This window comes from Podarcis filfolensis, assembly GCF_964270895.1.
Source record: "Podarcis filfolensis genome assembly, chromosome: 4".
NCBI classification, from domain to species: Eukaryota; Metazoa; Chordata; class Lepidosauria; order Squamata; family Lacertidae; genus Podarcis; species Podarcis filfolensis.
The window spans coordinates 38468673-38496404 of NC_139607.1; the positions used below are offsets into that span (position 1 = coordinate 38468673).

The window sequence follows — 27732 nt, forward strand, 5'->3', positions numbered from 1 at the left end:
TGAGCAACGTCCTTCTCGCCCGGTAGCTCCGCCCACTCAGTCCCCGCCCTCTTGAGTCAGGGGGGCGCGCGGGAAAGAGAGCGAGCGAGCGAGCGCGCCGGTGGGGGGCGTGGCCGCGGCGCTGAGGGGGCGTGTCCGCGGCTATTTGACCCGCTGGCCGCGCGCGCCCGTTCTCTCTCTTTCTTCGTCTCCTCGCCGTTTCCCCTCCTCCTCCTTTTTTCCTCCGCCACCGCTACCCTTGCCGCGGCCCCTGCGCGCCCAGCCATGCCCAACATCGTGCTCTTCAGCGGCAGCTCGCACCAGGATCTGTCCCAGCGCGTGGCCGACCGGCTGGGGCTGGATCTGGGGAAAGTGGTGACGAAGAAATTCAGCAACCAGGAGACCAGGTGAGGCGCGGAAAGCGGATTGGGGATGCGGGGGGAGGAGAGGCGAGCAGGCTAGGCGGCTCAGCGTCTCCATTGCAAGCCATTCCCGGTGCCTCCCCCTCCCTAAAAGCAACAACTGAGGCCCTGAATCCCAGGGTCGCCCCACGTTGGGCGAGCGACTCCTGCATTTGCAGAGGGTTGGGCTAGATGACCCTCGCGGTCCCTTCCAAGCCTTCCTGCGTTCGCCCTGACCGGGGGTCGCGTAGAGAGGGGCACGGGCGGGAGAAGAGCTTCCTGTCTTGAGAAAGCGAGGGGTGAAGTGACGAGCATGGTGGGGGCGTGGGGATGCGGGAGAAAGAAAGCCCTTGAAAGCTTAAGCGCGCTTTCCTCTGGGTTGCGTGTTTTGTGTGCGTATGCAAAGTATGGAAACGCTAATGCAAAGTGGACACTCTCCTGTTTGCTCATAAACCTGCGCGGGAAAAGGGCGTCCTCCGTGTCGCAGGATAATTAATTGTTCTGCCCTAAGAGGGTGGTTTAATATATTTGTCTGAGGCCTACAAACTAGATAATAGATAGATAGATATCTGAGGCCTCAAGTGTATGCTTAGCTCTGGCCACGCTTTCATTGTCCCGTTTTAGGAAGAACAAAAACAAAACAAAAAACCACTTGCCGCTTTTCTCTCTGCATGCTTTATTTCTCAGGGCCCCCAAATTGTAGATTCAGCAGGCACTTGTAGCCAGGTGAAGCTACTCAGAAGCGTCTGTTACATATGTCTTTGCATGTAGTCTTTCTTCCTTTGCTTTCACATTTTATAGCTTAATGTTTGGACTAGAGGAGATGATGAGGATGATTTACATTTGTCCAGAGTGAGGCATGCATTCTGGGCCTTCACATCTCTAGTTTACGCATGAAATGCCTTATTCATGTTTTAAAGCATAATGTGTGAATTATTAGCCTGTAGTTTAGAATGATTGCACCAGTTCTTGGCTCTCTCAAAGTGTGCCTAAATGCAGAATCTGAAAGTCCACATGCCTGGTTGTACTATTAACAAATTTTGAGTAACTACCATATCTTAGTAAGAGTACCGTCACTTCTTAATCTGAGTCTGCACTTCACTGATAATCTGTGTTTGCCTGTAAGCATGTCTTGAAAGCCTACATGCGGCCCTTTTCCTCCACTCCGACAGCCTTGATCGTGACAGGACAAAAGAGTGTTTAAAAGGCACTACTGATCATAAATAATCTAGAGTTAGGGTGAGCAGTGAGGTGGCCATGTTTGCTTACAATAACTGCCCTAAATTGTTAAAATAGAGACCGAAGAGCTCCAAGGGATCTGTGCAAATTGACTGAATAGGCAGTAAAATGGTAAACACAATTTGGTAAAACCTCCTTAATTTCATATGCACTTATGAGGTCTGAACTGACCAAGAATGAGACCTTGGGGTCATAATAGATAGCTCAGTGAAGATGTTGACCCAATGTGCAGCGGCTGTGAAAAAGGCAAATTCCGTGTTAGGAAATCATTAAGAAATCAATTGAAAACTGAACTGCCAATAGCATATTGCCGTTATGCAAATCTATGGTGTGGCTGTGTACATTTCTGGTCACCTCCCCTCAAAAGGGATATTGTAGAGTTAAGAGGTGACATGACAGAATTTTATAAAATTTTGCACGGCATGGAGAAAGTGGATAGAGAAAAGTTTTTCTTCTTCTTATGACACTGGAACATGTGGACTTCTGACGAAGCTGAACATATGAAGATTCCAGACAGATAAAGTGCTTCTTCGTGCACCTTTGGTCCTTGAATATGAAATGTGGCTTGTTTGATTGATCAGTCCAATAACACATTTCATATTCAAGGACCAAAGCTGTTTACGAGCTGTCCTAGATCACACATACATACCGGTATCCTATCCCTCTGTTTCCCCTAATTCTACTCTGAGGTAGAACAGTTTGCTTCTGTATTGCCTCTCATAATACATAGGAATGTGGCTGTATCTCTTTGAGATGGGAAAGTTAATCACAGCTTCAATAGCCTTTCCTGATTGTCTTCCATTGTAGAGCATCCAAGATCTCTTTCCTGAAGTGCTATCTCATTTACCCAGCACTTTAGAGCCTGGGTAGATATAATTGTTTCTGTCAGATAGCTCTTGCCATTTCAGATGAGTCTGTCATGTAGTTGTGGCTGGTAGAATGTCACAGAACAGAAAAAAGATTTTCTGCTGCACGCACACCAACTCAAGAATGCTTCCCAGAATCAGGGTTTGGGTTTGGGGTTTTTTGTGAGGGGTTTGGCTTAGTTTACAGAACTCTTTGCTGGTTATACCTTGGCAAGAAATGTAGCTAAGAGGCTTCTCTAAACTTGTTAAGAGGCTAAAATTGGACACTTTATAGATGAAGACTCCTATAGAATCAGAGTTGGAAGGGACCATCTGGGTCATCTAGTGCAACCTCCTACAATACAGGAATCTCAACACACCTGTCCCCTATCCAGATTGAAACCATACTGGACCCTGCTTAGCTTTGCAATTATGCTAACCGTTTTATTGCTGCACCACTAAACTCCTATAAGTTTCCCTTTTCTGCTCTTGATTGCACAAGTAAAATTGACAACTTTTTAATTAAAACAGGAGGCTACGGGATGGGCAACTCTATGGTTGTCTTCTTTGTAACAGGGCATTCCTCCCTGTCATCCTATATTCTTTGTCCCTAGGCCCAGTCCCTAACATCTCCAGTTAAAGTGCTGGGTAGCAGGTGATTCAAAAGGCTTTAAACCTGAACAGCCATTTCCAGTTAGTGAGCAGTGATGTGCCAGGTGAACCAAAATATTGTAGCTCATTCATGCTGCTGTTTATAGAAGTACACCTGAGTTTATTTCAGCGAAACTGAACACTACGTTATGCCTGAGCTAGAAGTGAGATGCTATTCTGTGCAAGAGCTGTGGTGGTTGGGCTGTATCCCTTAGTAATAATAATAATAATAATAATAAATTTTATTTATATCCTGCCCTCCCCAGCCGAAGCTGTATACCTGTATACTGTATACCTAGCTTGGATCCTTAGAGTTAGTGCACATTAGATACTTTAGCAAGTCTTGGTTTAGGGATAAGTATGCCATTCTTGTACTGCTTGTGCATGAAAGCAAAAAACATGCTCACAAGAAGTCAAAGGCACAAAGAGCTTTGTATCTCACTGATGCTCCACTAGAATGGAGAAGTGACATCAGTTTAAGGAGTTCATCCTATGAAACTGCAAACATTCACGTTTAAAATGAATAGCACAGTATGGATGCTATGACTCTCTTGCACTCCTGATTTTAACAATTCATGCTTGGAAGTAAGCCTCATCGACTTCAAGCATACAAGCTAAACATTTTAACCTTAATCTGTCCTAAACTGACTCAGAGGACCACAGCAACTCTGTTGTTGTTGCTGCTGTGTTCTCTGATTTTCCAGCACGTGATCTGGCCTGGGGCTTAGAACAAGCACTGTGTGCACTCTAATCGCATCTGCTTCACGTGTGTAAACAAAATAAGCTTATTGCTTGTGTTTCTTTAGACACACACACACACACCACCAATGATAGTGATGGCTCTTGGTGTTATTGGGATAGTTGTGAACACAAAAAATAAAATAGCATAAAGTTGAAATAACAGCTAAAGTGCAAGTTCCTTCATTGATGTGTTTCAGTGATTTAAATTTGTGTAAAGCTGTGATTTCAGTCACTTTGAAGTTTCATTCGTATAACTGCTTTTTGCTGCTCAAGAGCTCAAATCTATTTTGCTATTTATTGCTGTCCCTTGTTTCCTGGCGGGCTGTGCCACTAACGCTAACAGAAGCAATGCATGCATGCAGGCTCGTTTCTGCACATTCTGCATACACGAATAGGTACTAACTATGCATTTAAGCTTGTTGCTGTGAGACAAAATGGTAATTTGTGTGAGCAAGACGGACCATTTACCTTTTGCTGGGTGCACCTTGCTCTGTTGCAAAGGAAGCACATAGTCAAAGGATATCTCACAGAAAAGAGCACTTAGTGGGATCAGAGTTGCATTTGGTGTAGCTGTTGGTCAACTAAAACAAAACATTATTAATGTCTCTTGTTTTGAATATATCTGATTTCCTGGCATTGCAAGTCCACATTCAGTCTTTCATAAAATCATGGAGTTGTAAGGGACCCCCTGTAATGCAGGAATCTCAACAAAAGCCTTCTGTGACAGAGCGCCATCCAACCTCTGCTTTAAAACCTGCAAGGAAAGAGAGTCTACAACCTCCCAATTGACAACTCTTTCTATTTCTTGCCACAAAAACAATTTAGCATTTTTAAGTTACTGTTATTCTCTCCTCTCCGATAATGAGATATATTTCTTTAGCAGCTTTTTTTAAGAGTTTGAATATCTTCTCAATCAGAATGGGACCTAAATAATAATTGAGGGTGTTGAAAGGACTGCTTTTGCTGGGGGGGGGGTGTGGTGTAATCCCACTGGTGTGCTCAGAGTGACATTTTAGCCTTGCAACTATCCTGCGTTCAAGTTAGTCTGAGAGATACTAACTTAGTTGACCAGCTGTTTGGATTGGGGTTTCCCCACATCCAAGCACAGCACTCAAGCACTGGATCTATGACCAAGTTGACTTCGGATATTTGAGCAGGCTGAGAGCAAAGACTTGACTGTTTAGTAGGGAATGATAAGGTGCTGATTGATAGCAGGGGTGGTTGACATTGTGCCTTGGAGTGCCTTGTATGTCATCAAACACACGTTTTTCTGCCACATATTCACAAGTCAGGAAGTTGCATGTGACCTGGACAATACATGTAGTGGCTCACATACATTAACTCCCCCCTCCCCCCCAAATATAGCATTTAAATGCTGTGTGTCTGTCCCTTTAAATGTGTGTGAAGCATTCTGTGTTTTCTGTCAACAACATTTAGAGCTGCAGCCACCAACTGTGGTTGGAAAAACAAATACTGCTTGTGCAGTTTAAGGGAAAGTATTCTTCTTGTTTTTGAACAGAAGCAAAATATGAATTTGGCCATCCAGATTAATACCCCAACAGGCCTTGCGGCATGCTTTTTTGTTCAGTGCTTATTGCAACACCGTCGCTGGGAGTTTGCAAGTGTGTGCTCAGCATTACGCATTAATAGAAGTGAACAATTAACCAATTGGCTCAGTATTAAAATATGGTAATCCTCTCCCAGAAAAGCCCTGAGGCAAATGCCTGTGTACATTGATAAGCCTTGCCCCGAGGGTCAACAAACTCTTGTTCTGTTGGACCAGCTTAGGGGGCAAGTTCCAGAGTCAATAGGCTGCCAGCGCATCCAGCCCTCCGAAGTTCGGCTGCCAAAATTGCACATAATTGCGTTTGGGCTGTTACGTTCAGGCGCAGTAATACAATACAAACAAATTGAATGGTGTGATGTACATCCCAAAACGAGGGGAGGGGATGTGGGGATAGCATTTCAGTGAAGAATATTGGTATAACAGCAGTACAGCATTAAATGTAAATGATTACATGGTGTAGAATGTGAAAGCTGCATTTCCCAATTAAGCAGGAGGAAAGAATCTGCCTTCCCTATCCAGATGCACTCCATAAATAGGCGATTGGTGCTGCAGCAGAGGTTTTAGGGGTCTGCATTCAGGCCCAGTCTGGGAAGTTCCTGCTTTCTTGTTCCTTTCCTTCTCTCAGGCCAAAGCAGTTGCTTAGCTTACTGCAAAAAGGCATAGCTTATTGCCCGAGTCTGGAGCGTGGTCAAATACAAAGACTGCAAGTTTAATGGACATAAGGCAAGGCTATCAAGCATAAGCAAACATTGGCCATTGCTACATTCAACTTCTCATGGCAGCGAGTCCCAAAAAGTGCATCATGAGATCCATTTGCTTCTTGTCTCTGCTTGAACCTCTTGTCAATCACTGTGTGAATCCTGAGCTCTAGGGTTATACGAGTAGTGAACTCTCAACCCTGCCCATGGTAAAGGAGCCTCGGTCCCAAATGGGGAATCTGAGGGCAGATTATGCAGCAAGTAGCTGAAGCAGCTGTTGTTGTCGTTAATTAGTTAAATTTCTTACCCACCTGTCACCAAAAGGTTCTGGGGCAGATGATCGCAATTTAAAAATACAAAACTAAAAGTTTAAAATAAATGATAGTCAAGAGAATAGGGTTCTAAAAACGTCCACTGGATTCCATAAGCCTTTGTGGATGGACCAGGGAGTGAGCCATACATGACAGCAGGCTCACAATGAGGCCCTCCCTCCCATCCATTTTGTGGCAAAGACCAGGTCAAACTATGTCCAGCCACATGCACCGTACCAACAGTGTACTGAGATAGCCCCTTGGTTGTCATGGAAGCCATGTAGTCCTGCAATTATTGGATATTGGAACAGCGTTTGAAACTCCCATTGTTCTAAACACATTTTGCAACAGGGAATTTGATTGGTGCAAGCAGTTTCTGAGCTCTGGGTACAGTACTGCGCCTAAGATTTCTGATTAAAACTGCGGAGTGAAAGGAAAGGAGGGCCTTTTTCTGCCTCTGCACTTTCAGCTACTCTCTGATAACTGGAGAAGAGACCCTCTTAAGAATATTAGGGGGGTGGGCAGGGGAAGGACTAGATCGTGTGGAAAAATGAACATTTTTTTGCTGCCGTTCATTCATTTTCAGCTTTGTATTCTTGTTATGAAAAAGTACACCTAGACATTCCATTGTGGTGCCCCTAACCTAGGTTTAAGGTGCCATTTAGCTCCTGGCTTTCATATCTCAGTTTCTAACACTGATATTGAAGCCCTCCAACTCCACATCTGAAACTGCCTCCACCAACTCAGCTAGGGAAGCTGTAGTGCAGCAGGCTGGACAGTACACTTATCAGCCTCCCCCTTCTGTCTCTAGCCTGACACCTCAAGCTATCTCCTTGAACTCAGACACAGTTCAGATTGGACTTCTGAGGAGAGAGATGACATTTTTATGAACAATAGCAAGCCTACTCCTCTGACCTTGACAGGTGGTGCACCAAGTACCCATGTGGACATAAGCTGAGCTAGCTCAATGTCACTTAGATCATCCAACTAGGTCTCAGTAGTAGTAGTAGTAATAGTAGTTGTTGTTGTTCAGCTGTTCTCTTCCCATCTGTGTACATTTGCTCACCTCTGTACCTTCCCCGTCATGGAGACAGCAGCTAAGCATGTCTGGCTCAGATCAGCGCCTGGCTAGATCACCTGGGAGTTCTTTAGAATAAGAAATGTACTAAATAAAATAACAGGGGAGCTCCTGTGGACTGAAAAGAGAATCCATAAGCCTGGGTGGTGAGTGGGTCTGAGAGAGAATTGTGCCTAAATTGTTTCAGAATACTTGCATGAGGACCTCTATCCTTTGGACAAAGAATCATGTTGCCGACACTGAGCCACATTCAATAATCTTCTCTCTAGGACTTGGCCGGGGGTGGGGGGGTGGGTCTCTTCTGGATACTGCAGATTAAAGGCCAAGGCTATGTCCACAAGTGAAACTTACATTAGCTGTTGGGCTTCACACCTGTGAATCAAAATAAAATAGAAGTGTATTATTTCTATCATAGGTGAATGATACTCGTAGTGCGTTTTATTCAAAGGTACCATGGCATAAGGAGGGTATAGCTGAAGTACTGACTTGCGTAGCTTTGATTCCATTCGGAATGTAATATATGTTGGGCAGCGGGGATTTGTTGTGATAATTGTGCTGAAGTCCCTGCCGTGCATTTTATAAAACGGTGCAAATTCAAAGTGAAATAAGGAGGTTTAAAAGTGTGCCTTTGTGTATAAAATCTCCTCAGCTGTCTAGTGGTTTGGGCACTTTGCACCCGTCACCCTTCGAACTTGAACCGAAAGTTCCAAATGGCTGAATTTGATAAATTGCATAAAACAAACATTGATGTTCTTCTGGGGGATGATCTAGCTTGATTGCCCTTTTATCTGTATCACCACAGCAGAATGTTGTTTAACCTTGGAGGTGGGGGGTGGAGATGGGGTAGAATCTTAATGGTTAACTAGTAGTTTTGCCCTTGATACATTTGGAATACAGTGGGTTTTTTGTAACTAGGTAAATGATGCAAACTCCAGGCAGAATCGAGCCAAAGTTAAGCCCTTTTATGCTCAACTGATTTCAGTGGGAATAATAGTTAACCCTCTAATCTTACGCTCTTAAGGCCCCGTCTGCACTATACAAAGTAGTACTGCACCACTTTAAATAGTCGTGGCTTCCTCCCTAGAAACCTTGAAACTAGTTTGCTGGGAAGCTGAGAGCTACACTTCTCAGAATGGCTTAACAAACAATTCTTCTTCCCAGGAGTTAGTGAGTTGAGACTTAACGGTATGCCAAGTAGTACAACACCCTATAAAGGCGAAGCCTGTGGTTAAGTCTGTCATAACACGTGAAGCCTCTGATCGCGTTGCCACAACTTGTTGGTTTTTAAGGACCCCTCTTGCCTGAAAAGCAATTTTTGGGTTTGGGGAGTAAGCCTGTGTCTGGTACATTATCTGCAGAGAGCCAAGCTGCTTAGTTAAAATGTATTGTTTAGGAAGAGAATTTAAGTATTACTTGTCTGCTTTATAGACTTAACATGCCCAGTCATGTCATCGTTGTGTCTCCATCTTTCTTTCCAGTGTAGAGATTGGTGAGAGTGTAAGAGGGGAAGATGTCTACATCGTCCAGAGTGGTTGTGGTGAAATAAACGACAATTTGATGGAGCTTCTCATCATGATCAATGCTTGCAAAATTGCGTCGTCCTCCCGAGTTACGGCTGTAATCCCATGTTTCCCTTACGCTAGGCAAGATAAGAAAGACAAGGTAGGTGAGCAGTGGTTACTCTCTGAAGGTGTTCGTCAAAATAAGAGTCATCCTCTCCTGCCCCCGCACATTTGCCCTGATTTGCCAAATTATGAAATGTATTTAGAATCTTTGGCTCTCCAGATGTTGATTGGCCCCAGAAAGCATGGCCAATGGTCAGGGATGAGGGGAGTTCAGCAACATCTGGAGGGCCAAATGTTCCCCACCCTTCATTTAGACTATTATGACCAACCTAGTGTAGTTAAAGCTGCACTATGCAGAATTCTTAGTTAGAAGCAAAGTTTCCAGTGAAATTGGTCAACTTTGCTCCCAAGTGGTTTTTTATCTTAAGTGGCGAAGAGGATTCTTCCTCCCTAATTCATCATGATGGCCCTGAGATCAATATGGCATACTTGGTAGTTGATATGGCAAATATTAATGTTGCAAATGAGAGCTGAGCAAATTCTACCACAAATGCAGTTGAAAAATCCAAAAGTAAGTACCTGTGGGTGTGTTTGGCATAAAAATAGTTCAGCATAGTACGAAGCAAGAAATATATTATTGTATGCAGTATAATTCTCATTATTTTTCATGCTAAGATACCGATAAACAATTGTATGCATTCATGTCAATGTTACACCTTTGCTTTAAAAAAATCAAAAGGATGCCTCCTAGCAAATCTTCCTATGCTGTGTCTTCTGCCTCCGTTTAATTATTTAATTCAATTATGTTAATTGTGCTGTTTTCCATACTTTAGTAATGCATTCTTTTAATTATAGGCATTCTTGGGCTCAAGTGTTTGGCTACCACAATTTTTGCAGCTGTGAACAAATCAGTTAGAGGCATAACACATTCTGAAAAATATTGTGCTTAGACAACCACATGAGATTAGTTTTGGGACTGAGCAATAAGTTATAATTAGTTCTAACCACACTCTTGGAATGACAGGGTAGGGAATGCCATGGGAAATTGCATCCCCAGTCATTATTTACCATTATAAATCTTATGCAACTTGTTTGGAGTACAATACCCCACAACTTTATAGTGATCCCCCCCCCCCTTTTTTAAATTAGATAAACCTGCTTCACTGTTCCATTTTGGAACATTTTGTTCTATTCACATTAGAATATTGGAGAGCTGATCATTCTTTCCCAGTAATGAAACTTATTTATACTTAAGATCTCTTACAATAAGATGACAAGTTTTTGATAATGACCTTTCGCTGCCTTAAAGGTTGGGGGGGAAAAAAGATGCTGATCCAGGTGATCTCAGAGTTCCATTTTTGACTTTTATAGTTTCTTACCTTAAAGGGAAGTCACTGAGGATGCAATATTCTCTTTAGTTCTTCAAATCATATGCAACATCCTTCTTTCAATATGTCAAATCTCACTACCTGATATTTAACCCGTATACACATTCTTTTCGCAACACTAAAATTTTCACCGCATATGAAAGAGGTCAATGGGGATTCTGATTGAAATGATCTTTAAAATTTATCCTATTCTTGCAGATGAGAGAACAGGATTTGCATATTTCATTAATTGACTTTTGTTGTGTTTTCCTATATAGGACCAAGGTAGATGGGTAAGTGGTACTTTACAGCTATCTTGATTTAAAATGTACCATGGATTATTAGAATCTCAGCTGACCCATTTTGATCTCAACTTCAGTTTAATTGCATAATTTTTAACTACATTTGAGCAAGCTCTGCCTCCCTTATCAAGAAAGGGGAAAAAACCTGGGATTTTTACATTTCCAGATAACATTACTACTTGTTGCCAACACAACAAAGTTCATACTGAAGTTTATATCAGACTTTTTCCAAAGTAAACGAAAAATTAGGTAACTCAGAGCAGGAAAGTTTTAAATCTAAGCCACTATTTAAGACTTATGTGTGTATATATAGGATATTCACCACACATGCAGAGCAAATTCCTTGATCATTGGAGAAGCAGCATAAATCAATCACAGTTTTGAAGGAGAAAACTGGAAATTGGGTTGTGTAGGCATGACACACGCACACACAGTAGAAACATATAAGCCAAAAAGTGTGGTAGACAAGTTCACCTGTCCAGACCCAAAAGTTGGGTATAGTTCTATAGGATGCTGAGAAAGTGACTGGAAATTTCCAGGTTTCAGATCTTCTAAAAATATTAATGTCTTTCTGAAATATTTGTTGTTTGTGTTACATAAAGGAGCTGTGACTAATAGCTTTGTATTTTGCTCTTAATCCTAAAGTATAGTTTGTAAGCAGAGAGCAAAATGTCCAGGAGCTAACTCCTTGAAGGTTCAAGGATTTGGTTTTTAGAAGGGTTTTTTAAAAAGCCAACTTGTTCACTGATTTCCAGATGTTATTCACGAAACATACCGTATTTTTCGCCCTATAAGACACACTTTTTCCCCTCCAAAAATGAGGGGGAAATGTGTGTGCGTCCGATGGGGCGAATGCAGGCTTTCGCTGAAGCCTGGAGAGCGAGAGGGGTCGGTGCGCACCGACCCCTCTCGCTCTCTAGGCTTCAGGAAGCTATCCGCAAGCCGTGGGAGTTCGGCGTGAAGTCGCACAGCTCTCCCACGGCTTGCGGAGAGCTGCCTGCAGGCTTTGGGCTTCGCGCAGCTCTCCACAAGCCATGGGAGAGCTGCGCGACTTCGGGCAGATATCCGCAAGCCTGGGGAGACCGGCGCGACTTCCTGCCGGGCTCCCTAGGCTTGCGGATAGCAGCCTGTTCTGGGGTCGGGGGAAGCTCGGGCTTCCCCCGCCCCAGCCCCGCGCCTGGGGGGGAAATAATTTTTTTTCTTTATTTCCCCCCCCCCTCAAAAGCTAGATGCGCCCTATGGGGCGGAAAATACGGTACATGCCAGACCAGCACTTATAAATGGTTCTTCTGTTGGCTCATTGGGTTCCCTTTTGAAGCATTGATTTGCCCCAATCAGAAAAAGAAATGCTAAGTGGAAATGTTCGCTGTACTAGAGAAGGAACAACATTTTCCCTTGGGTCAGTTTGGCTAGCAGCCCTCGAATTTTGGGTCTTCTCCCATGTTGTGTGACTTGGCTTGTTCACTGGGGTAACTTGGGTTTACTTGCTAAGCTGTCACCTGCAGGCATCTTTTGTCATGGTGCTCTTGGACTGGAGGCACGTTGCAATCTAGATGACGTGGAACCCGATTGTGCAAGTGTCTCCTTGCCCAGTGTTTGTACTAAAAGGCAATCGCCAGCATTGCACCTGCTTGCTCTTTCTCTCCTCCGCCTGCATATCATTCAACCTTGAAGAGCAGATTTGGGGGGAGTTTGGGGCAGAGATGGAGGAAAGAAAGGAGAAGACCATTGTGCAAGTTAGGCTGACACAAACTGGATGCCACCCAGAGCGCTTACAATTTGGCAGCATCAACAAGCTATTATTTGAAGTAAATCTTACGCTGGTGTGTGGATGTGGTTTTCTGAATATTCAAAAAGTGACAACATATTAATGGCTTCACACGGGAAGACACCTTAGTCTTCAGAAAGTGTTAATGACCAATTTCCCTCCTTGCTAATGAGAACCAGATAAATAGCTTGGATGTGACCTATCCACAGTTGGGCTTTGAGAGGCCAGAACATCCCATGAGGCAAAGTAAAGACTTCCTACTAATTATCAGAGATGTCCTCTCTACGCTTGTCACGCTGGTGTCTTGACAAGATGTAGCTTTTAAGCAGTGGCTCTTGGTTCTGGCATCTATCAGTTCTGTTTTAGCACTTCATTTTTCAGTCCCGAGATCAATAATGTACGCAGTATGTTGAACTTTGCCTCCTGGCTGCTGATGTTGCAGAATAGCCAGTGAAGAGAGGTATGTCTTCAGCTATGTGCTTTAGCTGAATGAAATTCTTCAAATTTTTTATAATTAGCCATATTTTTGAAAAAATATGTGTATTTGACTATATTGTGTTCCACTAATGTCACTGTTTGGATTTTCAGTTGTGTGAATTTATTCTTGAAAGAGTGGGCAGTTTGAGGTGTGTGTGTGTGATCACAAGCTCTATTGCTATGCAGTCACCCATTCATTCATTGTGAGGGGTACAGAACTTCTGTGCAACCTACATTGCAATGAATGTGTACCATATGGCAGAAGCGGCTGATAGATTGTGTCATGCATGTGACTCTGCTATGAGTAAGGGGAAGCTGATTGCCCCATCTCAGTTAAATCTAACATATATGAACAGTAGTACATATACATCTTTATTAAAAGCAGTTTGCAGTGCATTGAACAACAGTTTTAATGAATAAACAACCCACACCCAAAATGAGCTCAGCCCCAAATCATGGCTGTCTGTGTTAGTCTGGCTGTCTGGTAGTGGTTTCTGTCACAGTTCATTCTCAGATCTGTTGCTCTGCAGTTACTTTTCTGTTCTGAGTGTCTTCTTTCTTTATCCCCTCTTGTCCATTTTCAGCCTTTTACAACTCTCCTTTCTTCTGACTTTTTCCACTTCCTGCAGGCATTGCAACTGCTTTGCATCCTGAGTATTTGCATTTGTGTAGGAATTAGGACTAGCTTCCTAAAATGAAATGTAAAAGAAGCAATCAAAAAGTTGGGGGTGTGGGGGTACTTGGAAGAGTTGACCCTTAGTGGAACAGTTGCATTTCAAGTATTTTCAAGTGCTACATTTTAGCAATACGAATTTCTGTAGCGATACTGTATGTCCCATTCTGCCAAAATATTGCATGCTTTTGACCTGAATGTGAAGTCATGATAAACCTGTTGGTTGGTGACGCAAACCTTTACAGAGGAATCAACTTACGGCTGTGTTTTGCATCAAAAAATGGGGTGATCTGGAATGCATTCCATTCCCCCCCCCCCCACTTCTTAGTGCTTTCAAAGTATCTAAATGCCATTTTGGAAAAGGCCCACTTCCCAGTTAAATCTGGTTCCTCATTCCTAAGAACTAAACTTCATCACATGGGGAAATGATGTCAGTGTTTACTACTTGAAGAGGAATGATTTGCTCACTGTTCCGTTCCAAACTACATATTACCTCAGTAGCCAAATATTTCCAAATACACAGTTGCTTAGGCAACACTTAGTGTAGTGTGTGGTGGGGGCAAGGGTAGAGGACCATTTGAAATTGGTTGGGGCACTCAGCACCATTGATGCACCTTGAAAAATCTGCCCTGCTGGTTTCTCCCCTAGTTGTTTGGGTATCTGAAACCAGATTTCCTTTTGGGGTGAAGGAGAATTTAAGATTTTAAGATCTTTCATAATACAATGCAATGTAATAACTAATCTAAACAAGAGAGAGAGAGAAGAATGCAAAGTCCTCTGTCACAAGTAGGTCTCCCTTTCTTCTCACAGCCTCCTCCCTTGGGAGACCTCTGGGGACCTGTGGTCCTCCAGGTGGATAGTTCAAATGTTTACGGTGTGGTGCTGATAATCCCTAGGTTGCAGGTTCGATCCCTGTACGGGACAGCTGCTTATTCCTGCATTGCTGGGGGTTGGACTAGATGATCTTCAGGGCCCCTTCCAATTCTACAATTCTATGAAATCCAATCATCCTCAGCCAGCACAGCCAATGCTCAGAGATTAGGGGAACTGTAGTCCAATAACATCAGTTGGGCCCCAAACCTGTGGTTTAAAAAAACTGTCAAGGAAGTGTTTGTAGGGGACAACTAACGGGATGAGGGAAGAGCTGATCTCTCCCCTGCCCCCAGATTATCTTCACAAGGCAAATGGGGTTTGAGTGCCAAGAGAAGCAGTTTTGAGGAAGGGAAGTTGCAGCAGAACAACAGGAAGCAAAGTGGTTCATTTGTGCAGGTCTCTGCTGCAAATCCCCCCCCCCCGTTGTTTTTCCTTATAAGAAGCCGTGGTTTTCAGCATGCATTTGTGTACAAGGTGGAGTTTGGCCCTGGCTATATTAAACTAGTTTGGATGTCTGGAGTTAGCAAGTGGCTTAAAAAATATCCAGAGAGGTCTAAAACAGAAGCCCTTGCTTTCAGAAAAGCCAAACGATTGTGTCCAGAATCCTGGGGTGGATCTACACCGACCTGTCTAACATTATTAGAAGGGCATTAGGTATATCGTTCTAAAATGTCACAGGGCGTACTTTTAATTTAAATCGTTTTTCTTACTTCGTTGTTGGTTTATATTCGTCAAAAGGCTGCTGGTGGCTCTGCAGCTCCCTCTGGTGTCACATTTTAAAAACGCATTAAGAACGTTAAAAGCAATGTGTCATTTGTTCCTCTGCGTTACCGCAACACTTCCTTAACCCTTTCTTACCATTAAAAACGGGATGCGTGTGCCGCCGTGGGTTAAACCACAGCACTTAGGACTTGCCGATCAGAAGGTCGGCAGTTTGAATCCCCCCGACGGGGTGAGCTCCTGCCCACCTAGCAGTTCAAAAGCACGTCAAAGTGCAGGTAGATAAATAGGTACTGCTCCGGCGGGAAGGTAAATGGCGTTTCCATGTGCTGCTCTGGTTTGCCAGAAGCGGCTTAGTCATGCTGGCCACATGACCCAGAAGCTGTACGCCGGCTCCCTCGGCCAATAAAGCAAGATGAGCGCCGCAACCCCAGAGTCAGTCACGACTGGACCTAATGGTCAGGGGTCCCTTTACCTTTACCATTAAAAACATGAGTGCAGATCTGCCCCTGGGTTGGGACAAGAATTGAGAGCAACAGCAGGTAACATTTGAAGTGTGTGAAGAAAGTGATTTGAACTCTTGTTGCAAGCCCGAAAAGCACACACTGGGGACTCCTTACCTGTAATAGTCTTCCTGGTGCCAATGAGAACTGAGAATGCTCAGTGGATACTAAGAGCCGCAGGATGTTGAGTGTAAGGTGTATAAAAAAGGCAACTGGAAGGGAGGCTAGAGGTAAAGATGTGGCTGGAACCCTGAGCAGAAGCACTTCTGTTAGACTGCAGCGTTTCTCAAACTTGGGTCTCCAGATGTTTTTGGACTATAACTCCCATCATCCCTGACCACTGGTCCTGCTAGCTAGGGATGATGGGAGTTGTAGTCAAAAAACAGCTGGAGACCCAAGTTTGAGAAACACTGTGCTAGAGGATGAGGATACAGCTGCAACATTTTGTTTGCAGGTCCCACTTGTTTTATATAGAGAGATGCATAGATATTATAAGAAGTGTGGAAGAGCTCTGATCACTGTCCACTTGCATCGCTTGAACCGAGAGACCTTATGACTTCCTTCTCACCCGCCCTGCAACCCCAAAGTTCATAAAACCCGTCTTTTGTTCCCTCCAGAGCCGCGCTCCCATATCTGCAAAACTTGTCGCCAACATGTTATCAGTTGCTGGAGCAGATCACATCATCACCATGGATTTGCACGCTTCCCAGATACAGGTAATGAGGATTCCTTTTCTCTCTTCTACCTGTATGCTGCTTCCCTTTGTATGTTTGCACTGCCATCAGGAAAATGTGTTGGGTCATGAGCAGCTAGGTCTGCGTGCAAGCAGAATAGACAGTTGCTCTTCTGCTCCTCCCATCTCCAGCTGCCCACCGCATCTCTTTTGCAGGGGTGTTTTTGGGGGGCTGTAGATGGAAGGAGAGGAAGGTGAAATCCCATTGTGTGAGTAGAAGCTTGATTCCACCCTTTGTTCTATCTATCTGTCTACTAAAATTTGTGCCCCACCTTTGTAAACAAAAAGGCAGCTTGATTGTGGAAGCAGTAAAGTGATAGTACGAACGCTCACAGCATGTCTCCAGTGCCTACTTAAAATAGGCCATATGGGCCACGTGTCATTCTCTAGGGATGTTGCTCCATCATCTGAGTAGTGCAACAGGCAAAGACCCTTTTCCCTCACCCAGCTGATAACAAGAAGGGTTTCAGAAGCTGAGTGCAGTTCTTTACTAGGTGCAAATGGATAAGTGATTCCTGAGAAAATCCTCATTCCAGGCTGATTGAGGGCTTTAAAAACTAAAGCCACCAACCTGAGTAGAGCCTGGAGACAAGTTGGCAGCCAGTGAACAGGATATATTCAGCTGTCATCATATGATCCACCCTGCTAGCCACTGATGGCACGATTGTTGACCATCTGGACCTTCAAGAGCAGCCCTGCACTGCAGCAATCCATATGTTTCAGTTGACTCTACTAAAATTGAAGCCGGGTGCACTGATTTCCCTTGGGCAATCCTGTGGTCTCCAGGGTTGCTTTGAAGCATCATGGGCTTTGTTACTGCAGTGGTCTGTTTCAATTCCAGGCTGGGGCATTTTAAATATGTAACAAGCAACTGCTATCTCTCCAGCTCTCTCTCATAAAGCCTCAGGTTGTTGACTGTCAGCTGTAGACAACACACACAGTCTTGGAGGTTTTCTCAAGGCCAAGTAAGACACCTGCTTTTTGCTCCCATGGGTTTCAAACTCTTGAGTTTGCTGTGCATGTGATGGGGGCGTAATGGTGTAAAAAGGTCCAAATGGCTTCTTTCATTCTCAAAAAGTGACAACTTTTTCAGTAGGAAGAAAGAAGTGAAGAGCAGCTCCCTTAAGTGGCAGAATCAAGAGAGGCAGAGGACCAGCCTGGATGCTAATGAGAATTGGGATGAAAATGAACACCACCCACCCTTTTGGAGTCACTAAATTTAGTCACTGTCACAAAGCAGTGGCTGTTACATGGCTGCTTAGATGCAGGCTGAAATGTATTCAGTAAGCTTTTTCCTCGCAGCTGTTGGGTTCTTGCCTCTCTTGTTTCAAGCATTTCAGTGAAATAGGCATATCAATAAGAGGGTTAGATGCTAGACTGCATGACCAGCATCTCATTTAAAATGGTCAAGCACAGCCATTTAGATGTTGCACTTGGACATATATTGGAGCAAAGGTGGTATGTGCTGCTTCCCATGTCTGTATTTGCCTTTTATTTTATATACTCTCACCAGGGACGTGCCTTCAATCACACCCCTCACCAGCCCTGCTCCACACTTCCCTCAGGTGCTTTGCCTGGCTGGAATGTGTCCTTATTCTGTGACAATACCTCTAGATTGTCTGGATAAAGATGGGTGTGGTGGGTGTGTGCATATGGGAGCTTCCAGCTTCTATGTGGCTGAAGTGTTGCCTGCTGTGCAGAGATAAGAGTCTCATCCATTGCTCTGCCCAGTTTTGCTTGTGACCCTGCCCACTTTTCTCACTGGTTCCACTCAATACTGGCTAACAATCCCCAGGAAGTTACCTGTGAGACAGTGGCTGTGGCAGAGAAAGCTCCTCATCTGCTTATTTTGCATGAGATTTTGGCAGTTATTAGCCTGCCTCTGCAGCTTGTTAATTGTATGAAAGTGTATCTCCGTAAATTTATACCTGGCTGCCTCTTTTTTTGCAATCTCCAGGGTTTCTTTGATATCCCAGTGGACAACCTGTATGCAGAACCAGCTGTGTTGCAGTGGATCAAAGAAAATATTGTAGACTGGAGGAACTGTGTCATTGTCTCACCAGATGCGGGAGGAGCAAAAAGGTAGGATGCAATCTCCAGCTAACCTGTTTTATTATATAGTTTCTGACATGCAGAACCCACCTTTTTTCTGTTACGGAACCCAAGGCAGCTTACATGCTGTTCCGCAGGTGGTTTCTCCATTCAGGCACTCACCAGACCGAGACTTCCTTAGCTTCAGAAAAGTGCTGACCACAGGGGCCTTCAGACCGTATGCTGGGAGGAACAATCTCACCAGCATTCCTTTTACAGAGCAGAAACCACTTTGGCAATTGATGTTTATCTAAGTGATTGATGCATCGGTTGCTTAACTTCTGTAGGTGGAACATTTTTTAGAAAGCAGCGAGTTCCAAGCACTGGCAAACTTACCTTCTTAAAATAATTTCTTTGTCCTGCTGAATCACGACAAAGATCCATCTAGCCTTGTTTTCACAGTGGCCAACCAGATGATTTCCAAGCTCTGCACTTTGCTTGGTGGGCAAGGCCCACTGAGTGCACCAGCTCCTGAATGCTAGGGATGCTTGTGTGAGATCCCACAGGATCATCCCAGTGCAGGAAAGGATTCAGACATTGGGACATGATATATTGTTGTTATCCTTCCTTGTTCACATGAGTTCAACACAGTACCATCCTTTGCAGCTTAAACTTGGAAGCTAAGGCAAGGTTCATTTAACTCCTAGAAACAATAATCCAGAATGCTTTAAGGCCCACTGGATTTTCCCTGGTATTGCCCATTTCCTCCCCCTTAAAAACAACAATCGCACACAGTTTTGTGAAGTAGTAAAAATTGTATTTACTTAAATAACCTCGGTCTTGAAGAAACACTTAACAGTAGCAAAATGAAGGCACGTTTATAACCACTAAGTTACAAAAGTACAAAATGTGGTTTCAGATATGGTGAATGGGCTGCAGAGCTCAGACATGCACATGCAGTCAGCTTGGAAGCATGATGAAGAAAGAGGAGGCTGCCCAGATCAGCAGGATGTATGGAGGGTTATCGCTTACTGCCAAAGCAGACAAAGGAAGTGATCTTACAGAGTTCTCTCTGGCAAATTTTACAGGAAAGCTTTGTGAGCCTCAGCCCTGTCATGTGCCCATCTGGCAAAACATGACTTGTTGGTTTGATTGCAATGGTGTCCCACATCCAGAACTGGAGTGGTGAGCAGGGCCTTGACCCCCAAGCAAGTTGGAGAGCCTAAAGCTCTTTCCATGCCAGGTCTGCTTGGGACCTGATTGGCATTTTGTTTGGTTGTTTCCTTGGCAAATGTAGCTCACATCCTCTGCATTTTATCCTCACAGCAACCTTGTGAGGCAAAGAAGCAGTGACTTGCTAGCAAGTGAGCTTCATGGCTGGCTGGGAATTTGACACACTAAACCCTTCTAAACCCACACTTGCAAAAGTTACCACTGTGACATATGTAGAAACTGCTTTCAGCTGCCAAGTCACCAAGGCAAACATGTGGAATAGGCCTTTGCATTTAGGTCTGGCCAGGCATCTGAAACTCATTAGCAATGGTGCCTGCCTAACTTCTTTTGGGAGGCAGTTCCACAGGCTAGGGCCCACAATACTGAAAGCACAACTCCACACTGACAGGAATTCTGCTTCTGGCTGATAGAGAACCACTAATGGTGCTTCTCACCCCGCCCCAAATAATGGTAGTGATAAGCTTGGGATTGTACATGGTCTAAGTTACTCTGGGTACAAGTACCTTGAGACTGGCCCAGCAGCAGATGGGAAGCCAGTGCAGGTCTTTTCAACTCCAGCATCATATGGTGGTGGTGGTAGTCTGTGGGTTACCAAAGCCTCCTTGAGAAATTAGCACTCTGGTTTTATTCAACGCAGGCAGGAACGTGCTGAGTAGTCCCAGCCTCCCTAGCCTTTGTGGGAAGAGCAGAGAGGTCCTCTGCGGTCATGGGAGTCTTCACATGCCAGAAGGCATCCATCCACAGGACATCCTACACAACTGGGATTCTGGGTCACAAGCAAGCTTTCGCAGGTTCAGCCATATGCAGGTGCTAGAGGCAGACGAGAGCCGCTTATCATGTGCATCTTGCCATGAGAGACGTACTTAACACAAAATTCTGCACTCTAAAGAGCAAAGATTCTCTCTTGCTATCAAGCTACCCATTATGCTAAATTGAGACAGCTAATGTAATCAAATGCAGCTAATTTTTAAAATGCTCCATCAAGCCAATCTAGATCCTGATTATAAATGCTCGCCTGCCTTAAATTGAGGGGAGGTGGGGGTTGAATTTTGCTCAATGTGACTCATCTACTGCTGTTGTAACGTTTTTATAGGATCTAAAAGTTTTGTTCCGATGCTTCAGTTCTTTTAATACAAAAGCCCTGACTATGTTTTGCTCCCGCTTGATGCAGAGTCACTTCCATCGCTGACAGACTGAATGTCGAGTTTGCCCTGATCCACAAAGAGAGGAAGAAAGCCAACGAAGTGGACCGGATGGTCTTGGTTGGGGATGTGAGCAACCGCGTAGCCATTCTTGTAGACGACATGGCAGACACGTGTGGCACAATATGTCACGCTGCGGACAAGTGAGTAAAAAACTGAGGCAGACCTTCATGATGAAGAGAATCGGGTAGCAGCAGAGGTTTCTTTGGGGTGGGGAGGGGATGGGTTTCATTTTAGTTCAGAAAAAGAGATCTTGCCCACACAAAACATTGGTTTCTCTGCCTGCTACGACTTAAGTATGTTTTTATGGGTAGCTTCAGTCTTAATTGAAATACACTGTTTTAGGAAATAGCCTGTTAATTTACTCCCCTGAGCCTACCTAGCTATATAGATGAACTTTGTAGTCAAGTCTTCATTTACAACTGTGCAGGATCATTGCATAGTAGGGTGGGGCCTGGTTTTCAACATTGTGATATGTTGGAAGCTAAACACCACGATATGCTGGGAGGAAGAAGCAGCCAAGATAAGTGAGCAAGCCCCAAAGCCTCTGGGGCTCATGCAGGCAGGAGGGGCATCGGGGCTTCCTGCCTTCACCCAAGCAAGCAGGCTGTGTCTTTCCTTCTGGGGCGGTCAGTCGCTCCAGGAGGAAAGATGCAGCCTGCCCTCCTGGGTGAAGGCAGGCAGATGACAGGTGTGTAGTGTTTGGGGGAGCCACTAGGGCAATTGCCAGGGGCGCCCTGCACTGCTTTGTGAGACCTTGCTATTGCCTCTCTGGCAGCTGGGCAGGCCCTCTTGGTCCCCCGCCCCTGGCACGGGTGCAGCCATGTGCACACATGCACCTTGGAGACAAGCTCCACCACTGGTGCATGGAGCCTGAGAAGCACGTTCTCAGGCTCTGTGCGTCTGTCTGCATTTGCCCGAGCAGGTAATTACTCTTGTCGTTTCCTGAAACTTGCACTCTAGATTTGTGCTGACATTCATACATCTCCCGCTCTCCCCCTTCCTATGTTTTATAGATTAGTGTCTGCAGGAGCAACTAAGGTTTATGCTATTCTCACTCATGGGATCTTCTCTGGCCCTGCTATTTCGCGGATCAATAATGCTGCCTTCGAAGCAGTCGTCGTCACCAACACGATCCCACAGGAAGAAAAAATGAAGCATTGTCCCAAGATTCAGGTATGGTGCGCTGATTTACAACAGCAGTTCAGCTTTTTGAGCTTTATAAGCCACATTAAGGGGATAAAAATAGTTACCATATTTTTCACTCTATAGGACCCACCGGACCATAGGAGGGGGAGAACGGGGGGGGGGAGATTCTCCCTCTCTCTGCTCAGCACCCCTTCAGCGAAGCGGCAGGAGAAACGGAGCCCCTTCCATTTCTCCTCCTGCTTTGCTGAAGGGGTGCTGCACAGAGAGGTAAAACTGTGCAGTGCCTCTCCAGCAAAGCCTGGAGAGCAAGAGGGATCGGTGTGCACCTACCCCTCTCGCTCTCCAGGCTTCAGACGGCTATCCGCACGCCTTCGGAGCGCAGCGGGAGTTCCCGCTGCGCTCCGGGGGCTTCAGGCGGCTGCAGCGAAAGCAACACGAAGCCTCCGGAGCGTGGGGGGAGCTCTCCCTCTGCGCTTCGGAGGCTTCGCGTTGCTATCGCTGAAGCCAAGGAGCCTGCGTTCGCTCCATAAGACGCACACACGTTTCCCCTTCATTTTTGGAGGGGAAAAGGTGCGTCTTATAGAGCGAAAAATACTGTGTGTGTCTGGGGACACCCCCCAAGATAGATCTTTTTTTGAGGGGGTTGCAATGAGGTGCTTCCTCATCAAGACCAGATTTGCAGAGAGGGAAGTTGCCTCGCGCACCAGAGCCAGACTTGAGTGCAGCTTCATTGCATGATGCTGCCAGCCCATGATAGCATCACAGCCTCCTAAGCCTGGGTGATGTATAATGTTGGCTTCACTCGGTACATTGCTGCTCCTGAGTCCCTCTGCTACCAGCGTGCCAAGGGAGAACAAGCTGCATCCAGGCAGGGGGAACTCAGTGAAACCGCCCTCATACTGGTGCAGAGGGAGCAACATGCTGCATCGATGAGGCACAGTACAGCTTGTTCCTCCACTTCTTCAAACTGCTTGGCTGAGGAGTGTGCCACTGCCCTTGCCTCAGCCAAGCAGTTTTACGGAGTCCCTGACCGACTCATGAGCCAGCAGTGCAGTGAGGTCTCTGTTAAACTGCTCCCCAGATTGGGAGAGTCCCAATCCCTCTCCTGCTTGCAAATGAGCAGGAGGAGGATTGGGGCTGCACAGGTGGGGGCTTGCCCGTGCAAGGTGGAGACAACTTTCCAAATGGAAAGGCTCCGTGTACTTGGCTGCTGCTACCTGGGACAGTAGGCTATATCTGCACAGAAGCTGGAGGAGCGGGAGCCTTTGCACCTGCCAGCTGAGTAGCGCAATGTCACTTTGCCCCCCCCCCCCAGCACTGGGAACAAGCTGTGTCATCCCAAGCAGCGGCTGGGGGCAATGCAGCTTGTTGTTTCAGCAGCACCAGACTACGATGTTGAAAAGCTGATGCCACACGGGGCTGGGCCAGTGAGGCTGCAGCAGGCTCCCTCCACACCCTGCCCCTGTATAAATCCTAAGACTTTTGAGAGAGATCTATGGTCAATTCTACATTCTGAATACATATCAAACATGCTAAATCAGGTCCTAATTGATTTATGGCTTGTACCAGGCATCCGTGGTGGCTACCTAATCTCAGTTAAAACTCCCTGCAGTGCCTTATTTGGGAAATGATGCCTTAGAACACACTTTACAGCCCCAGCATCCTTACACATTTCTTTCTTTTGGGGTTTATTAAATAAAGTGCATCCTGCTTACTTGATACTTGTCTCATGTGCACCGTGCAGCAGCATCGTGACCTTGGATGGCAGCTGGGGCACAGGTGTTCACGGAGGCTAAACAAAACCCACTGCGCCAGCCAAACCCTATCACTGGGTAGAGTCCAGCGGGGAGCCTGGCTGGCTGACACAGCCTTTGGTGGGCACATCTGCCCCCATCCCACACTGCACCCCTACCTTGCAGAACAACACAAAACAAGTCTGGTCAGTGCATGGCCAACGCAACAAGAGAAATAAATTCTAAAAATTAATACTACAGGCCTTGGAGGGAAAGCGTTGTAAATAGCAGTTCTCACTGCCCTCTAGTGGCAACAACTCTCGTTGCCGTTATGCACAGCTTCTGTCTCATACCGCCCAGCCCTACTGATGACGCATGGGTAAATCACAGTGTTGAAAAACAGGTCTCAGCAGCTAAATATGCTGATATCTGAACACAATGTCTGTAATGTATCTCTGCTGCTTCTGCCTCCCCACCTTAGGAGAGGAAGAAGCAGCCAAGATACATTGCCCAGCCCTGAGGAAGCCCCCGTACTTCTCGGGCTCATGCAAGCTGCAGGGGCTTTCTTAAACTGCTCAGCTGGGGGCAGGAAGCCTCCTGCCCCTTGGCTGAGCAAGCCCAGATAGCACTCCAGCTCACAGAGCGGTGCTTGCGCCTTCTCAGGTGCAATGAATTGCCTGCTCAAGTTGTCTGAAACTGGTATTGCGATATGAAGCCCACATCTCTCAGACAATTTATCCACCAGCTCTAGTCATCAGTCTGCAGAATGGCTGTTTTTTGGAGTCTTGGGAAATGTGAAATGTGAAACTTAATCAAGATGTTCCAGCATATCTGCAGGGTCTTATGAGTAGAGCTTGTACAACAACAAGTGATTGGCAACTTTCCTCCTCCTCCACCCCCGCCCAATAGACAATTGAGGTTTTGAATGAGACTCACTTTGGCATGTCCGGATAACAAAGGAAGCCACTATCTTTTCCTTGTAGGTTATTGATATTTCTATGATTTTGGCTGAGGCGATCCGAAGAACACACAACGGCGAATCTGTGTCGTACCTGTTCAGCCACGTCCCACTATAACTGCAAACCAGCTTTGGCATGCTGCATTCGGGGGGGGGGGGAGGCACACACATCAGATAATGCAGCTCATGATGAAGATAACAAATGTCTACGAAAAGCTTCAGCTCAACCACACCTACGTTCCCTCTTTTAATATGGACAATAACTAAACCGGGCTTACAACTTTTTATAAATTCTCTTTCAGTTTTTAAAAGAGAAAACTATGCTTTTTGCCTGTGATTTATTAAGATGTGCATATATCATATGGGAAAACAGTGAAGACAGTATTTTTGCCCAAAGGCCAAAAGTTAACTCGGGGTTGGTAACCTGAGAGGCATGCACTTGCTGAGAGTTAACTGTGCCACACTTAGAACAGAAACTTGTCATTTACAGATTTAGATTAAACGGCCTGTGAAATTCCCTTCTGACAAAATCGGTGTCTATCTTAAGCTTGCAGATCGTTTGTGGTCGGGTAATTTTTGGCGCCTCTTAAAGTGCCCCTGGCATAATGATGAACTTAGGCTGCCCTCTCATCCTGAGAAATCACTGCGCCAAAATGCTTCTAAACAGCTGTGACCTGGGATAGCATAGTACAGTGCTTCATGGATTGCTGAGTTACGGGCTGCACTTGCAGCCATAGGAAACTGCATTAGTCCATCCCACTCTGCACTTGCAGCCATAGCAAACTGCATTAGTCCATCCCACTCTGCATTGCCTAGACTTGACTGGCAGTATGATAGCCAGGGTTTCAGACGGGGCATTCCCAGTCCTACCTGGAATTTCTGCTTGCGGAACTACTGCTCTTCTAAGCCATGACCTTTCTTTCCCCCTCTTTGTGTCTCGGCCAATGAGGGACCTCAATCTGGAGGAGCATCACATGCTTAACTCACTTGACTTGGAGAGCAAAGAATATGCAGTTCTTTCAAAATGCACCCTTCTACCCTGCACGCACACACAGTCTGTAATAAACTCTTACTTCCCAATGCCAGCACTTTATTTAGTGCCTGGCACTTCAGAATACTTGAGCCGAACCGTAATGCAATGTATCAACTCTACAATTTTATTATTCTTATCCTGGGTGGGAAAATACTTGTAAAACTTTCTTTGTTTTATTCTTGCCCTTCTGTACTGGGGGCCCTTCCCATGTTAATTCTGTGACATGAGAGCTGTTGCAGTACAGCTGCCTTCAGCACCACAAACCCCAATATCATGAGTATTACTTTGAAAAACTTGGGGCAATGCTGACAGGGGAAGGAGCTTCGATTATGGAGCTCCCATCTGACATTACCTGAGTGGTGTGGGCAGCGCCTGCAGCAGCTTCTGTGCTGTGAAGGGGCCCTGAGTCTCTAATTCCCAGCTCATTTTCAATGCTAGCCTATGTTATAAAAGGGACCAATCCTAAACCCTCACAATAATCCTCACTTAAACTCCTAATAGTGGTTGTGCATTAGGGAAGTCTGTTTGAAAAGTACAAACATGAGCTTCCTTTTCTTCCGGCAATCAGTTGTCCATTTATTATGCAGAAGGCAAAAAGAAAGGCATTTAAAAACATCTGCCTTACCTCATTTTCCTTGTATGAAATAACATTTGGTGTGGTTTTTTGCTTTTCTTTCCAAAACCAAGATTCCCACAAGACCACGTGTACTCTCCCATCTGCAGGGGAACTGAAACAATCGTGTACAAAACTTGGTTGTCCAAATTTTGAACAGTTAAACAGTTTCAGAAACTGATTGCTAAAAGTTTATAAAGACAGATGCCTATCTTGGTGTTTCTCATAACACGGAGCCAAATATATGTGAATGTAGTAAGTGGCAAATAGTAGCATTTAATGGATACAAGTTGCATCCAGGATCACACAATCCCTTTTTAAACCATAACTGGTGGTCTTGTTCCATAGCCCCCAAAAAGAGACAATGATGAAAATCTGTATGGAATTTTAAAATGACTTCCACTTTCTTAAACATTCACATATATTTCTTCTGTAATGCTTTTTGCAATAAGAGAGAACAGAAAAGATTTAAAAGTGTGTAAAGTTTAAACCAAAAAGCATTTTCAGTCTACATCTGCTTAACTTGCTTTGGATGTAAAGTCTTGGTAATTTTTTTGTCACTTATCTTGCCAAAGAATGTTTGATTCCTTAGTTCTTTGTATTGTTTCTGCAATCTCTCTCTTTATCCACCAATACCAAAGCTGGAATAAATGAAACCCATTTTCTTTCAATATCTGATAAGTTATAGACTGGGTTTGTTTCAAATGACATCAGGAAAGGTTTGTGTTTCAAGTTTCTCAATAAATCTCAGAACAGCATTATACTTACCGACTGTTAGTTATGTTTGGCTCTCTTATTTCATTCAGGAGCAGCAAATAATGCAAACCTAAATGGATATAAATAGACACATTCACATTCTAAGCGACTCTGGTCACAGAAACAGATACAAAAACATTATCAAAAGCATGTTCAAGAAAGATAGTGACAAGCTGGAATGTGTGCAGTGGATGGCAACCAATGTGATCAAGGGTCTGGAAACGAAGCCTTATGAGGAATGGTTGAGGGAACTGGGTATGTTTAGCCTGGAAAACAGATGATAGCCATCTTCAAATGGAAGATGGTGCAAGCTTGTCTTCTCCTGCTCAGGAGGGTAGGACCCGAATCAATGGATTCAAGTTACAAGAAAGGAGATTCCAACTGAACATTAGAAAGAACTTTCTGACAAGCTGATTGACAGCGAAATGGATGACCTCAGAAGGTGGTGGACTCTCCTTTCTTGGAGGTTTTTAAGCAGAGGTCGGATTCTTTAGCTGAGATTCCTTCATTGTAGGGGGACTGGAGTAGATGGC

General features: G+C 44.9%; 1 protein-coding gene across 2 annotated transcripts; it reads left to right on the forward strand.

Annotated features, from left to right (window-relative positions):
- The first annotated feature begins 43 nt into the window (after window positions 1-43).
- Window positions 44-27206, forward strand: PRPS2 (phosphoribosyl pyrophosphate synthetase 2). Of its 2 annotated transcripts, XM_083612186.1 has the most exons (8): window positions 88-386; window positions 8989-9172; window positions 10721-10735; window positions 16376-16474; window positions 18449-18573; window positions 20927-21100; window positions 21974-22133; window positions 24823-27206. In XM_083612186.1, exons 1-8 carry the CDS (start codon window positions 265-267, stop codon window positions 24913-24915), a joined length of 972 nt encoding a protein of 323 aa, XP_083468312.1. In that variant the 5' UTR covers window positions 88-264; the 3' UTR covers window positions 24916-27206. The 2 variants fall into 2 exon arrangements, with proteins under 2 accessions (XP_083468313.1, XP_083468312.1); XM_083612187.1 differs by lacking the exon at window positions 10721-10735 and having other exon boundaries at window positions 44-386.
- Window positions 27207-27732: the final 526 nt, after the last annotated feature.

Coding starts and splice junctions, on each gene's coding strand:
- PRPS2 (XM_083612186.1), top strand. CDS start 265: ATGCCCAACATCGTGCTCTTCAGCGGCAGCTCGCACCAGGATCTGTCC. Junction 387..8,988: donor TTCAGCAACCAGGAGACCAG/GTGAGGCGCGGA, acceptor CTTTCTTTCCAG/TGTAGAGATTGGTGAGAGTG. Junction 22,134..24,822: donor AGCATTGTCCCAAGATTCAG/GTATGGTGCGCT, acceptor TTTTCCTTGTAG/GTTATTGATATTTCTATGAT.